Source organism: Argentina silus (genome assembly GCF_951799395.1).
Source record: "Argentina silus genome assembly, chromosome: 18".
NCBI lineage: Eukaryota > Metazoa > Chordata > Actinopteri > Argentiniformes > Argentinidae > Argentina > Argentina silus.
In genome coordinates, this window is record NC_139672.1 from 9,713,286 (window position 1) to 9,729,610 (window position 16,325).

Genomic DNA, 16,325 nt, shown 5'->3' on the forward strand with positions numbered 1-16,325 from the left:
ATTTTGCCTCTTAAAAAAAAGTAAGATCTTCTCTGACGTCGTTGTTTAATCACGAAGTACGTTTTTTTTTTTTATCCACCAATCAGAATGATGGACCCTTTTACGCCACCATAGCAACCTATTTACATATTTTGAATAAACCAATCACGATAGCGTATTTGGTCATTTAAACTAGACTCACCATCCGTTGAACATTTGAAACTGAAGCAGCTAGCAACTTTAATCGTGTGATCGGAGTGTTTGGCGACCCATTTCTGGAGGATTAGCCTGCCTTATTTTTTTTATTTGCTAGCTGCCTAAAGTACCTTCTCTGAACAACGACTTGTACCATTACCTTGGAGTAAGTAGCACCTAGCCTAATGATGTTTGTTGTTGTTATGAATGAGTGGGATGCGAGCACTAACAGGTGGTGGGAGCAGGCTTCGACTCGGACGATTCAGAATCCTTTTGTTCCTTTCATGCAGCTTGCTTAATTATACATGTAACGTAAAATAAACATAATCCTGTTAGCAAGAACGTTTGTCATCGCGTTCATGTTGTTTATTGTGCCTTCTGAAATTATTTACAGGGTGTCTGGAACGCTGGTTCACTTCAACCATGGCCCAGTTCGGATTCGAGAACGACATTCACAGCATCCTGAAGCTGGATATGCCCATCACAAACGCGCCCATGGCAAGATGGCAGAGGAAAGCCAGCACATCGACTTCGACGACTGCCAATACATCCAACGCCCTGTCACCTGGCAAATCTGGAAATAGATCACTTAGTATATCCAAGACGCCAAGTAAAACACCAGGTAGTCATCTAACACGAGCCACTACTTTTCCATACGTATGGAATACGTCTCAGGTATTGCATAAACTTGTTATCTGACTGCCACTGCCCTCCCCTGATCCACCCCCCCCTGTTTAGGTAAAACTGGAAAGACCCACAACACACCTAACAACGTTGGCTGTGACCGCTTCATTCCCATGAGAAACAACAATCGGATGGACGTGGCAAGCTTCCTGCTCTCCAAGGAGAATGAGCCGAACGACCCTAATACTAAATCCCCAGCAGCATCAGTGAGGGTCTTCCTACAACCTTATTTGAATCCTCTTCATGAATTTGAATATGTTTTGCTTGTCCCATGATCAAACAATCACAGGCATTCAATTAATCACAAGTGCTACAGTTGCTTACACTACAGATAACTGGGGCAGTAGACTATTTGATGTGGATGGTGCGTTAAGCATCAGTTGACTTGTCTTTTGTAGGAACAGAAGGCCTGGTCGGTCAAACTCAACGGATATGACATTGAGGAGGCGAAGATCTTGCATCTGGGAGGAAAGCCTCTGAACGCTCCAGAAGGTACAACAATCGTATGTGAATCAACATGTCTGTTGCTGTCAGGCTCACATTTTCACTGGGTTCTAGTAATTTCCCCCCTCTCTCTGCAGGTTATCAGAACAACTTGAAAGTCCTCTATAGTCAGGTTGCTACGCCAGTCTCTGTCAAAAAGACCAGATACATCTCCTCTGTGCCTGACAGAATCCTGGATGCGCCTGATATCAGAAATGATTTCTGTGAGTATTCTGCTATTACAAGAAACTCGTATTCAACCTTTTTGTGTTGGGATGGGCTAAATCCTTAAAGGATTCATGAACTCATTTTGATAATTTACTACTATAGAAGCACACTAACATATGTATTTTTTCCATCCTGCAGATTTGAATTTACTGGACTGGAGCAGTAGGAACCTTCTGGCAGTAGCCCTCAGCAACAGTGTATACCTGTGGGACGCTACACAAGGTGACATCACCCTGCTGATGAAGATGGAGAATGAGAGGGACTACATCTGCTCTGTGTCCTGGATCCAGGAGGGCAGCTATCTGGCAGTGGGCACCAGCGACCACAAAATTCAGGTGAGAAGTCGAACTTGCCCATTCGCTGAAGGAATTTGCTATCCAGTTCAAAGTTGGATAAGTTGAAATTTGATGCCTCCAGTTTTTAAGATGATGCTAAAAGTCTACTCCCTTTCATAGCTGTGGGATGTGGAGAGCCAGAAGTTGCTGCGCAGCATGGGCGGCCACACGGCTCGCGTTAGCTCCTTGAGTTGGAACAATCACATTCTCACCAGGTAAACCCTCTGCTCTGTAGTCGTATTACATTTGACAACATTACGGAAGCAGGGGAAAGGGTGCTCACCCTGTAATGCGACTTGGTCCATCTCTGTAATTTTAGTCCCGTGCGGCCATGTCTCTAATTTCTGCTGACTGCGCACCACCACTGTTGTAATAATCCCGGCTTTGTTTGCCTCATTGTTTTTACGGTGCAAAAAACAGGTCAGGTAAAACAAATCAAATGCAGACATTTTGTATTTTATTTTGTTGGTGCTACGCAGGATGCGAGCAAGAAAGTGAACAGATCTTCACAATTGACACTAAACAAATCCCTGCACATTTTGTAACTAACAGTTTTTATCAAGTGCCCATCATGATCTTGGTTGTAAATGAAGATTTGTGCAATACATTGACCGTTGCAAAATCTCAACGTAATTGTGCAGATGCTTATATTGGTAGTTGGTCAGTTCATAGTGGCTTCATCTGGTCAATGAATTGACTTATGTTTTTGTTTTGCTTTGGCCCTCAAACTTAACTTTTAAATATTTTCCAGTGGTGCCAGATCGGGCCACATCCACCACCATGACGTGAGGTTGGCAAACCACCACATTTTCACGCTGGCGGGCCACTCCCAGGAGGTGTGTGGCCTGAAGTGGTCCCCGGATGGCAGGTACCTGGCCAGTGGCGGCAATGACAACCTGGTGTACGTGTGGCCGGGTGTTCAGGACGGCAGCAACGCCTCAGACCAAAATTCCCTCCATTGCTTCAATGAACACCAAGGAGCAGTCAAGGTAAATTCTTAAGTCACAGCATTTCGTTCTTCATTTCAAACGCTGTTTGACTTTGTCCTTTCCTCAATGCAACGTCAAAGCTTAGAGCTTGATTTGAATCGGAGCATGCACAATGTTGCCCTTGATGGGTCTACGTATTGAAGTTGTTAGTTATAACCAGGGGTTACTTGTCAATGGACGAGCTGTTTCCAAATAGATTTTTCCTTGTTCAAATTTCTTCTAAGGCTTTGGCCTGGTGCCCATGGCAACCTAGCATTCTTGCGTCCGGCGGTGGCACCAGTGACAGACACATCCGCATCTGGAACGTAAACAGCGGCTCCTGCATCAACTCCCTGGACACCCAGTCTCAGGTGACTACACTCCTCCGTCCCCTGAAGAAGCCCATAGTAACTGTTTCTGGGTGTACTGTTTTAGGTGACAGGGTACTTGTGCCTGAATTTCTTCGGGGCTTTGTGTAAAGTCAAGGCTGTAGCAGTGTATTTGCATATCATCGATACAGCAACATGGATGTAAATGAATTCTTTGGACCGCAGTCAATTGACACAGTTGCTTACTAAAATATTGTTGACTGAACAAGTTATTCGTCATAAGGAGTCACACTCAGATTATTTAGCTATCATTTATTTCACCAGTTAACGTGGCTAGCTAGTATCCATTAATTACAGAGAGGCTGTTCTCTTTGTCACAAATGGCTTCAACAGCATGGAGCATGACAGGTCTGACTCTCAAGGAGAGGAACGTACCAATGTTACTGTTATTATATATTGAATGAAATATAACTACAATTCAGTGGATGATCAGACTGACGCATCTTGCCTTGAACAGCAAATCACTCGTATCAATGTGCAGTACACTGGACATGTATTATTGTGATTGCTATCATTTCAGATCCTTATTGAGAAGGATTTCTACCTATATTGCCCAGTTTTAATAAAACATAGCAAGTTAATCAGCATTAAGAGCATCTTTTTGGCACTTTCTCAAAATTCTGTGCTAAGAAGGAATTCTGTGTAAACCATATTGGTAATCTGAGTTGTGCCCCATAACACTACGCTGCTTCATCAGAATTTGACTGACGCCCAAATCTGCCTTTCAGGTCTCTTCTCTAGTGTTCGCTCCGAACTACAAGGAGCTAGTCTCCGGACATGGGTTTGCCCATAACAATGTGGTCATCTGGAAGTACCCCACTCTTATCAAGTTAGCAGAGCTCAATGGTAAGTGACTGGCCTAAAACAATCGAATTATGGTGAACCACAACATCAAACTGTAATACACTAGTTTCATACTAAACTAGTGCTTAGTGTGGAGCTCTTTTGGGCTGTTCCAAGGTGAACTAATCATCATATTATACTATTTCTTCATACCAGGCCATGAAGGCAGAGTCCTTAACCTGACTATGAGTCCTGACTGTTCGTCTGTTGCCACTGTTGCCGGAGATGAGACTGTTCGTCTCTGGAAGAGCTTTGAGCTGGATCTCGTCAAGAAGAAGGCGAAGGAGAGGATGGACAAGCCTTCCACCGGCATCATCCACCAACGAATCCGCTGAATTGACTTTGTTTTGGGAGTTTTTAGGAGTTTTTAAGTTGTCGATCAATTTAACCATGACATTACTTGTTAAATTATGTACAAAATGTTTTTTATTCACTGTAAAATAAAGATTTCCATTTTAACTTCTGATTTGTAACAACGCAGTCTTTCGATGTCCACTCTACCACTTTGATAATGTCCAAATCTGAATGTCTAGTTCTATAAAATGTTTTCTTCAAGAATTACAACTTTCTGCAGTCAATTTTTACTTTTAAGTGGTGCATCACAAACCTATATTTGATTAGGGTCTTGTGGTGAACACTTGTGTGGGTGACCTGAGCTGTTTTAAAAGCAATTTATTTTGAGGTAACTAATGTATTTATGATCTTCAGTGATGGCTGTTGATGCTACTGTACTTGTAAATCTTTTGCATACAACTGAATAAATGGTTCTTGATGACTGAGTCTTGTGGTTTCTGGAATCCATGTCTGCTTACCCATAAACCATGAAGGTGGGAGGAATTGCATTGTTTGAGATGCCCTGATTTTGTGCAGATCAGTAGATGGGGCATCCCAGAAGAAGACATTTTCTGTCCCTCCCATGAAATTTCAAATAATCCATGTACAAAATACTAAAACATGCACTTGTGTAAATTATACTTATCCTGAGACAAAATTTAAATATAGTTGTAGAAAAAGTGTTTCTAAAATATTATTCAAAGATGCCAAATAGCTCTAAAGATTCCCTAAAATGAAATTTTTCTCTTGTCCCACCTTCTTAATGACCAACTTGCATGTCAAATGTAATATATAAGTTAATAATATAAGTTTTAAATCTACTCTTTTTGGTATGATTTTGTTGATATATGTCTCTTGTAAGTGTTAAAACAATTTGTTTAATCAACATATTTTAAATAATAGTAATTATGCACTAAAGTTGTGTCCCACAACATCAATGCAACCCTGTTACCGAAACCTATTTAGCCTGGCAGAGGAAGAGAAAAAACAATGAGTCACATGAGAAAATGACACCATCAAGCCATTTGCTAACACCATGGGTATCCCAAAGGTAAGTCCTCTCTTCTATTTTTCTTATTTTTCCAATCTTTTCAGCCTTGATTGAGTGTGACACTCTAACCAACGCAACCCTGTTACTCAAATTATCAGAATAAGACAAATGAATTTCAAAGTTTTATTTATTTATTTATATAACTAAGTTTGTCCTTGACCTTGACAGTTGAATTACATTCCACAGCTAGCATCTATTCCTGAGGTAAAAGCTAACATTAGCATTGATTTGCAATCCTGGCGCTACCGTGCCGGGCATGATGCTGATGAACAGAGGAGACAGCAGTACTTAGAGAAAGAGAAAGAGAAGTGGAGGAAAGAGGTAGAAACAGGGAAGAAGAAAAGGCAAAAAGACCACAGAGTGGGAGCGCAGCGTGCCCAGCGGAAAAAGGGGAAAGAGGCTCATATGAGGAGTAATGCCAGGAAAAAGGTACTTGAAGGATTAAACCAAGCTCTGAGTGAGGGACAATCGAAGGTGACATTGTTTTACATTCAGGAGCAAGCTGTGGAGGATGCAGTGAAAGAAACGCCAGCTGACCTTCCAGCCGTACCGTCCACAATGAGGCTCCACCAGGTGGTCACCTGGAACACATGCAGCTGGCCGCGACATCAGCTGCATGTGTTCTGCAACAGGGAATCTGGAGTGCGACTGCCAAAAAACCTCAAGTGTTTCAGCTTTAATCCCACAGATGACCACACAGAAGACCCCATACACAGCACACCAGAAGAAGTGCAGTGGTACATGGTGTGCCCTGGTGTACGACCACACCATCTACCCAGGGATCATCCAAGAGGTGAATGAGACCCACTGCCTGGTGAAATGTATGCATAGAGTGGGGGGAAACCGTTCTTTCCATTGGTATCTATCTTCACAACGCCTGGATAAGCATTTGACCTAATGATACAATATTCTGTGCAGAATCTCTTGAACGTGCACATTGTTGTTCAGCCATACAAGGACCCTGCCTGTCCACTAGTGCTTCTGTTAAAGACATGCTACAGGATATTAAAAATAATTTCAAATAATTACCTGATTAACACTGACCAGACATTTCAAATACAGTGCCCTGTGTAAGTAATGTGACAGTGAAGGATTTTTTTTTTTTATTCTTTTTTTTAAATTCTACACAAAGTTTGGATTTGAAATCAAATAATTAGGTTAAATGAGGTTAAATGTGAGATTATCAGGTTTTATTTGATGGTATTTCCATACATATTGGTTTCACCATTCAGAAGTTACAACACTTATGCATAGTCCCCCTTATTTCAGGATACCCAAAAGCTATGGCACAACTGATTTGATAGGTGTGTTCCGTCACATCATTTGCGCAGGCATACGAGAGCTCTGAAAGTCTAGTATCGATTCTAGGCTTTGCATTTGGAGTCTGCTATTGGTGTCTGTCAACATGAAGACCAAAGAGACAATGAAAGTCAGGGAAACCAATATGAGGCTGAAATATCAGAAAAAAATAATTAGAAAAATTCCCAAAACCTTAAACCTACCAAAATCAACAGTTTGGAACATTTAAAGGAAAGAAAGCACTGGTGAGCTCAGAAATCGCAAGCAGCCTGGTAGTCCAAGGAAGACAGTGGGACAGTGGATGACCAAAGAATGCTCATCATGACTAAGAAAACCCCCAAAACAACTGTCCCACAGATCAGGAACTCTCCTGGAGGTAGGCATGAATGTGTCAGTGACTAGCATCTGCAGAAGACTCCACCAGCAGAACTACAGAGGCTACACTGCAAGGTGCAAACCACTAGTTAGCCACAAAAACAGTATGGCCAGGTTACAGTTTGGCTGCAGAGCTCTGGAAAAAGGTCTTGTGGACAGAGGAGACAAAGACTAACATATAATGGAGTGATGGCAAAATCCACATTTGTGAAATATGGTATGGGGTGGTATGGCTTGGGCATGTATGGCTTCCACAGGAACTGGCTCACTTGTCATTATTGATGATGAAACCGCTGATAGCAGCAGCTGGATGAATTCTGAAGTGTACAGAAACATCTCGCCTTGTCAAGCAAATGCCTCCAAACTCATTGGACGTCGCTTCATCATACAGCAGTCAATGACCCAAAACATTTGACCTTTTTAGGGCCAATAACCGGTAAGTAACTGGCCAAGTCAATCTCCAGATTTAAATCCTATTGAACAAGCATTGCATTTGCTGAAAAGAGAAGGCAAAATGTCCTCAAAACAAACAACTGAAAAATTGCTGAGGTACAGGCATGGCAGAGCAATACCAGAGAAGATACCCTGCGTCTGGTGGGGGTCGCAGACTCCAAGCAGAAGGATTGTCGACCAAATACTAAACTTTAGTGGTTAATTTGGACATTTGATAAATCTGTCCCATCACTTTTGGTGGCCTAAAATACAGGGACTATCTAAAAAGGGTGGTAATTTTGAATGGTGAAACCAATATGTACACAAATACCCTCAAATAAAAGCTGAGAATCTCTACTTTAACCTGTTTGATTTTAAAACCAAACTTTTGGAGTGCAGAGCCAAAAAGAAAAATGATTCACTGTCCCGTTACTTACGCAGGACACTGTACCTGTTCATCTTTTACAATTCAATCTTTCATTTAAAATCTGTTTATTTCAAAAGTTAAATAAAACAAAACAGCACCAAAATAACTAACAAATTCTAGACATTGACGACACACCCCACCTTGTTTTAACAGTGAAACATGTTATTTACAAGTGTGTTCAAGTCCTTTCAATAGAAATGCTCTCAAGCGTACATGGAGGGTCATACTAGCCAAACAACCAGAAGAAATAGTCAGTGGGTGGGAGGGCCATCATTGGCCGTTTCATACGTGGGTTTATGATGAAGACTAGTGAGGTCAATTTCTTCCGTCTTCATTCAATGTGCCCTACAAGTTCCCTCAACCACCCACCATCGAACAAACACAGTGTGGCAAGAATAGGGACCAATTACCAAATCCTTTGTGCCATTCATATCCTAAAATAACTGCATAAATACAAAAATATATATTTGAGGAAATGGATCGAAAAAGAGAAAGAGGAGTAGTAGCATTTTTGAATCTTTGGCATTCATGCAGGTTTCCTTCAGTGTCATTTCTGTTTGCCCTTTCTGAGGCTAGACTTCCTTCACTTTGCCCACTTGGTGGACTTTTCCGTTGGTGTGGTGATGCGTGGACCCGTTCTCCAGCTGCTTGCCATTGGACACTGTCGTGGTGCCGTTGGAGAAGCTGCCGTTAGCGGAGCTGCCGTTAGCGGAGCTGCCATTGGTGAAGCCGTTCTGCTTAAGCTTTTCATCTTTAATGATGGGCAGCCGGTTGCCCTTGACGTAGGCCTGGATCCAGAAGTTGGAGAAGAGGATAAAGAAGAAGGTTCCATACATCCAGATGAGGTGGATGATCATGGGCACTTGGTAGTCACAGTTCTCCATGAAGTAGTACTGGCTGATGTGGAGGGATACCAGAACAAACTGGGTCTGAAGAGGGCGGCAAAGAAGAGAAGAGACATGATTAATGATTTATTTATAGATGGTGGTTGTGGTTGTGTATGTTGCGGGGGGGGTTATACCGCTAAAACTGGAAGGACAGCATTTTTCAACACAACATCATTACGATAGGACACATACCAGCTGGATCGCTGTCATGTACTTCTTCCACCAGAGGTATTTCTGGAAGCGAGGTCCTGCAGCAGACAGGCCGTAGTAGAAGTACATCAACACATGGACCATGCAGTTCACCATGGCATGGAAGGAGGCCATTCCCCCGGCTGGAGATAGCAAAACAAACACACTTTAAAAGCCATTCTTATAATCACAACATGCAACAAGTGTCAGTATTTTTCCGTCTGTTTTCATGTATTCTTCCTGTAAAGTGCATTGTATTGCATCTATGTATGAAACGTGCTATACCAATAAAGCTTAATTTGATCATGAAATAAAATAGCTTTTTCTAATGAACTTATAATGTACAGTAACATAGGGTTCATAACTGAGGGTCGCTTTTTCCTCAAGGAACATACAGCATTACACTGTAATGACCATCAGTATGATGCATTTCTAAATGTCTTTGTCAATGATTCATGTAATCATCATTACTGCATCATAATCATTGTTATGGTTTGATTGGTTTAAGGCAGACAGATCGATAGACCATAAGCTCCTACTATAGCTACTAAACTATACTTCCGGAGAAGGGTGGAGAAAAGGGGCGCAATATTAATATTTCTGGTTAAATGAATGGCAGAGCACCACCATGCTATCTGAGGATGATGATGATGATGATATCACGATAAGGCAAGTCTTACCAGGAATAATGGTGCTACCCCACCACCACGTCCAGGGCATGAAGGAGTGGTGGAAGACGTGGAGAAACGTGATCTGGCTGTGTTTCTTACGCATCACAAAGAATACCTGCAACGAAGGGTTCCGGTTACTTTCAGATACATCATTTGCATTCTCAAAAGGCGTCAGAGGAAAATGATACAAAAGACAAACGCATAAAATCGGAAACCAAAATGATCTAGGGCCAGTGATACTCAACCCTGGTCTGGGGTGCGCAGTGGGTCCAGGTTTTTGTCCCAGCCTAGTGCCATCACACCTGAGGGAACTAAATCAACTGATCTTCAAGTCCTTGATTAGCTCAATCAGGTGTCAGTGCTGAGCTAGGACAAAAACCTGCAGTGCCATGGCTCTCCAGGATCAGGATTGAGGATATATCATATGACAATATACATAGACACAATATGTTTGTTCACAAATATATTTGGAGAGATAAATATTCTTACCGTGTCACTGAGCTCAATGTATTTAGAGAAATTAAACAACCAGGCCGCTCTAACCATCTGACAAGAGGGAACACAGAATTTAAGTAAGTCCAAGAAGGAATATAATTTGTAACAATCCAGTAAACCAGTTTCCCCTAAAGGAATGGAATATATATCGCAATATTGAAACTAGATGCTACAAAGCAGGTAGACACAAAAGATGCCATAACAAAATATGTTAAAAATAAATATTTTAAATATTTTTAACAAAATATAAAAATATACGACTCATCAAAGGGCCATGTACGACATCAGCAGCAGGTCTATAAGATAATGTCTGCATACTATTTGCAGTTCACATCAGTGACCGTTAACACAGCATTTCAACTGGCATGCTCTTCGTCACCCAAATTTGGATAACTTGTCTGTCAAGGGGTCAAAGGTTGATTCTGTTAGCTTACCCTGAGAGCTTGTGGGCTGCTTGAGTAGTCACAGAGATCACACCTCCAGGTGAAAGTGGTGCCCCATCCTGACATGAATAACTAGGAAGCAAAGAAAGCATACCATTAACTCTTAAACATTGGGGAAAGACTAAACTAGAAGAGTATGTGCCTCCTAAGAGATTTTATTAAATCTATTCTCAGGCTCTGCATTTGAACTAGTTAAAGGGACAGTTCTTTGTCCATAGACTCCTTTCAGGGTGAGGAACCAAATATGTGACTTTGTAATTTACCTTCACAAAATATTGCATAACATAGCTGAATTCATTCATTTCACTGAATGAAACAGTTTCACTCACCTCATAGACTATATAGCCATTAAGAGCCACCAAGCAGAAGTTGTAGACAATCATGGCCGTGTTGAGGTGATACGGTTTTCGGTTGGCCATAAAGCGGGGCCCAGCATACAACGCAAAGAAGACGTAGCACAACAAGATGGTGGTCATCTCGAACGGGCTACTCATCAACCAGTAGTCCCTTATCCTGGCATCTGAGGACAATCAATACACACATCAGTACAGAGTATGAGGGGCGCACACACACACACACATTTAATTCCCATGACTAACAGGAAATTAACCAACATTAGTGCATGAATAAAAGGATGAAAGCACCAAAGGCACTCCAACACACTGGCACTCTTGAAAAATGCCACAATAACTGTGTGGGATCCCACATACAAGCACTCACCAGTTCTCATGACAAAATAGTTGTAAATCTTCATCGCATTTGATCCCAATTCTCGTAGCATCTTGAATAACTCTTATGTCCGCTTTCTAGTCGATGAAGCCCTGAAAAACACAAAAAGAGGAGTAAGTTGCTGAAAACGCCACATAGCCTATTGAGAAGATGGTGGTTCAATAAAATGGAGGGTTATGCCTACAGAGGATGCTGTTCGATAAGATGATGTCTGCATAGTGACAAGAGGTAAGAAACAAAGCAGTCTTGTCATAGTCCCTGCCTGCCCCCTCCCCCAAACAAACAAGAGGACAGCTGCACAAGCCTATCATATACCTGAGTTTACCCAGTGCCACCATAAATGACTGATAAACAAACAGAAACCAAAATAAATACTTCACAACCACATCACAAGGTTGCAGTCTGCCCATGTCAAATGTGAGATTGTGGATTTGTTATGATTCACAAGAATTCCTAGAATTAGTTTTATAAGAAACATATCTTGTATTGTGGAGTGTTCACTGGTAGCCGATAGCAATTCCACTCAGCACTGCTCAATTCCTTCCAAAATGTTGTTTTGCATAAAGTTTCATTTTGAATTTAAAAGTAGGAGCAAGTTAAACCCTGTCATCTTGACTTCAGGGTATACTATATGCAAAAAACTGTGACATTATGCCAGTTCTAGCAACAACAGTCTAACTGTGACCTACATACACAAATGAAGAGGTAAGCTTAGCCATTAGATTTAACATCCAGAAAATCTAAACAAACAAGGACAACATACAAATAAAATCCTCATATTGAGTGTCAAAGGACTTGTCCAAAAGCATTTAAAATCTCCTTAGCCACTCAAACAATTGTTCTCTCAATGACTAACAAAGCCAGTCTAACAGGTGAGGCAAAGAGGCAGAGAGAAAGGTGAGCCCATTTGGGAGCCGGTATGTCAAACCTACGTATGTCAAACTCACATAATGAGTTCACTAGATAGGAATTTACTGAGTAGATCAAGTAAACTGAGAGACAGGGAGGGGGAGTAAGGCAAGAATGAAGTAAGAATGAATGAACAATGAATGAATGAGAGAGAAAGAATTATATTCTCTTTTTCCTCTCTTTTCTAACCCTAACAGCAGCTAACCACCTGACACAACCTTAAACACATGGGAAAAGGTGGGAGAGTGTACCCATCAAGTTATACTGGTCTGGCTACAGTTCAGGTCAAAAGAAAAATCTGTCCTGATTTAAATAAAAGAAAGAGGCCAAACAAACAGGGGCCTGTAAGTCAGCCATCATGTTCACAGTAGTAGGGTACAAATAGATGACTACGCTGGTATCACTTGGGGATCCCTGATACCACAATCAACCATTCAGTTAGCAGCAGACTCACCTGAGCTTCTGTCCTCAGCACAGCACCGTCCCCTAGTCCCTAGGGCCTTCAGGCATACAGCCAGGAGAGAGAGCGCCCACTCTGGGGAAACCCCAGCTAAACACAGTCAAAGACTAAGAGAGAGCTACTGAAGAGTGATGCTAGTCTCTGAGTGGAAAATTCCTTTTTTGTAGCCCTCAAATGTTGAAATATCCACAGGTAGTCAGAGGAGACAGTCCAGGAGAGATGTGCACTTGTGAGAGGACAGCTATGACAGGAATAGGATGAAACTCGGATTTAAACCCAAAGGCCCAAAGCACAGGATTTTGAGGCAACGCCCACCGAGTTTCAGGACCACACCCTGTTCCAACAGTTAGCCCCACCTTTTCTCCCCACTCTGCTTCTCTGCGATTCGCCTCACAGAGAAAGAGGGTTTGGCCATTGGCTGTCGGAAGGGCTGGGTTCTGTTATGTAGGCAGGGGTATAAGATGAGAAACCAATAGTGACCTCTTCAGAGTGAATGAGCTCTTTGTTAAGCAATACTAACACATCAAGATGATATCATGCTAATCAGGCATATTACAAACTCTGAATTAGGGTAAAGGTGAAAGCTACGGGTCTGGGGCAGGGGGATTATAAAACGGACACGTACAGATACACCTATGAAGACCAACCCTGCCGGCTAGGCCAGATAATCACTTCACACATAGTAGACAAGGCCTTTCTCCTGCCGCGTCCCACCTACGCTAAGTGTGTCACAGTCACACCACCACAGGTTCCCCTGAGTTCCAGTAGCTCTGGTTGGACCTGTTCCCCTAGGGCGTTAGGGGATATGGGAAAGGACAGGCCTCTTTAATAGACTCAACCTCCCTCCCTTATCGTAGGATGAAAGACTGCGTGGAATGCCAAGAATCTTTGCACGAGAGTTCATAGAAAACTCAAGACACGGAAAATGTTAATGTGTTCAGTTTACACATCGGATAGGACTTGAGGACGGTGTGAGGCCAGACACAGTCAGGGATCTGCCATTACCTCAACATTGCTTACACATGACGTCACTAACAAACTGGTCATAGACACAGTATGAGTTTGACGAGTGCTTTCTTTGTAGCATTCAAATATGAATAAAGCATCAGAAATTAGGGGATTGAAGGTGACGCACATGCTTGATTTAAAACAGGGAGGACAGTGGAGAGAAGAGAGGGTGATGAAGACGGGGAAAGGGGGGGGGATGATTGTGTTCACATCTCTAAAATGAAAGTGTGGGATACATGCTAATGGAGAGGCCATCAGACCACACCAAAATACCAACCAGACAGGGTCAACAACTCACTCAACAGTCAACCCACAGTTTACTGCACAGAACAATGAGATTTTGAGAGACCCAATCTCTCTCTTAATGGGTAAACAAATGATCTAGCTAAATGGAATCATGTCATATGGTACAAGTAAATATCAACTGCTTCAGTAATAAGGTGAGGCTTTGCTGACTTTCGGGAGACCAGTGTGAGAGATGTGTTTGCCATACACAAGGTTCCCATTGACCAATCTTTTTTTTTTTTTTTACTAAATCCCACATTCCTAGAGCGAATTATAAAAATGGTTCCCACAAAGGACGTCTCTCCAACGAGACTAACCTAACCGTCATCTGTTTCTCATTGCTGTGAAATAAGGTAATATATAACTGACCTCGGGACCATGCAAATTCAGTTACCACACAGCAGAGGTAAGTGAAGGAGGTACAAAGACGCATATAGAGCCATCCCATAGGAATATTCCCTGTGGGTATGTTTATATGGCAAGATAATTTGCAATGCCCACAAGACTTGCCATTTGCGCTCAATCAATTTAACGAAAAAATTAGCCGGGAGACATATTCGGAATACTCCGAGCTGGGAGGAGATGTTGACAGACCATATTCTATTATGATAAATGCAGATAGAGAATAGTCTTTATTTGGTTGTTAGTTAAACTCTGTAACAGCATTAGAAGTTATGCAATAACATCGCCTGATTTTCAGGATGTCAATTAACCTTTCAGTGACAGTGACCTGTTGGAATCCTTCGCTTGTGTCTCACCACTTCGTCATCTTTTTATGAGGCAATTCCAAATTCCATGGCGCAGACAACATACAACATACGCATTATTTCAACACAGACTCTGACCACTTTTAGCTGCTCTTGTAAATACAATATGCACAAGAGATTAATTTGGATGTTTCACATGTTTTTTTTTGTAGAAATAAAAAGCATTGTATCATATTCATTAAATGCAAGGATCTGCTATCATATTGTTCAGTATTGCGTAGAGCCCAAACAAAATCCAGGGCACAAAAACAACCAGAAACCCTATTCCCAACACCTGTGAGGACGCTGATAATCGAAACCAAGGGGCAAGGAGAAACCTAGAGCCACACCATACCATGTGCATACACAAAGACTGGGCTATCAAACAAAATGTACACAATAGAAGAAACGCGTCCCCTGTCTTTTTCACATACAAATACCAACATTTCTGTTGCTGAAGAGCACAAGGAATCCGGTTACATTTAATGAAAGCAACATTCATTGCTTTTTAACTCGACTTGAAGCCATCTTGGATAATTTGTTTAAGATAAGATCAACTTTACTGTTTGAGTCGCCTATGTTAACAGAAACAAACAATGGAGTAGCCAAATTGATCATTTTTAGTAGGCCAGATTTATAAGTGTTAAAATAATAAAGGGGTATATTTCATTAGTTGATGTCTGGTAACTTTACTGGCTTTTACATGTACACTTCATTGCGTTTTTTTTTAAATGAAGAAAGTAACGAAAATGCAAATGATGGTCTTGGGAAAATACATTAGGACGACAGGTATCCACTTGTCTCAATGAATTGCTACTTAGCACTCAAATGTTCTGTCGGCATTTTGGGTTCATCTGTCGCAATCGCAATCAATCATGCACTCACCTGAAAAAGGGGACTTAGGTGAACTCACGCCAGGGTTGCAAATGCAGTAGCCCTGGTTATGCCCTACAATTAGCCAGCGTAATGGAGGTTTACCGCATTGTTAGAAGTTTACTTCTTGGAAACGTTTGTAACCTTCTTAAAACCTTACCTCCTCCAGCGCAACACGAATACCGCGCCGCAGAAGGTCAAGGGATATAAAGGAGTGTATGAAGTCAACGCAACCCCTTCTCTGACCAGCAGGTGATGTGGTTTACCACGTGTTCATCTGTGTCCTCATCCAATTCTGCCCACAGGTGTCAAGATATGATAACAGATAAATAGTGTTGTAAAGGAAGTCAGATTGAAGAAAGACGCATGTTGGAGAGCCTACAGTCAATTAAAAGGTACCACAGAATTCCTGCAAAATAGTTGATGCATGTGAACTTTTTTCATCATTCATTAAACCTTTCACCCTGAAAGCAAACCGCAGCAGTATTGTGTTATATCTCCGTATCTGTTGTAGTGACATGAATACATTTATAATACATTTACAATGTCCAATAATTTGGGCAACGTTTTTATTACGATGAGTTTTATTCTATATATATATATATATAT

The 16,325-nt window shown here is 41.6% G+C and overlaps 2 protein-coding genes across 4 annotated transcripts; one reads left to right on the forward strand and one right to left on the reverse strand.

Annotated features, from left to right (window-relative positions):
* Positions 1-225: 225 nt before the first annotated feature.
* On the forward strand, positions 226-4,847 carry cdc20 (cell division cycle 20 homolog). 2 transcript variants are annotated; one of them, XM_083689578.1, is made up of 11 exons: positions 226-340; positions 569-796; positions 913-1,064; positions 1,257-1,350; positions 1,440-1,565; positions 1,708-1,904; positions 2,025-2,119; positions 2,656-2,893; positions 3,118-3,243; positions 3,990-4,107; positions 4,261-4,847. In XM_083689578.1, the coding sequence occupies exons 2-11, from the start codon at positions 598-600 to the stop codon at positions 4,437-4,439; spliced, it is 1,524 nt and encodes a 507-aa protein (XP_083545704.1). In that variant the 5' UTR covers positions 226-340; positions 569-597; the 3' UTR covers positions 4,440-4,847. The 2 variants fall into 2 exon arrangements, with proteins under 2 accessions (XP_083545704.1, XP_083545703.1); XM_083689577.1 differs by having other exon boundaries at positions 329-406.
* Positions 4,848-5,642: 795 nt separating this feature from the next.
* Positions 5,643-15,862, reverse strand: elovl1a (ELOVL fatty acid elongase 1a). 2 transcript variants are annotated; one of them, XM_083689820.1, is made up of 8 exons: positions 15,729-15,862; positions 11,427-11,527; positions 11,036-11,226; positions 10,698-10,778; positions 10,258-10,314; positions 9,778-9,883; positions 9,101-9,240; positions 5,643-8,950 (listed from the first exon to the last, which is right to left on the reverse strand). In XM_083689820.1, exons 2-8 carry the CDS (start codon positions 11,485-11,487, stop codon positions 8,594-8,596), a joined length of 993 nt encoding a protein of 330 aa, XP_083545946.1. In that variant the 5' UTR covers positions 11,488-11,527; positions 15,729-15,862; the 3' UTR covers positions 5,643-8,593. The 2 variants fall into 2 exon arrangements, with proteins under 2 accessions (XP_083545946.1, XP_083545945.1); XM_083689819.1 differs by lacking the exon at positions 15,729-15,862 and adding an exon at positions 12,799-13,062.
* Between the last annotated feature and the right edge of the window lie 463 nt (positions 15,863-16,325).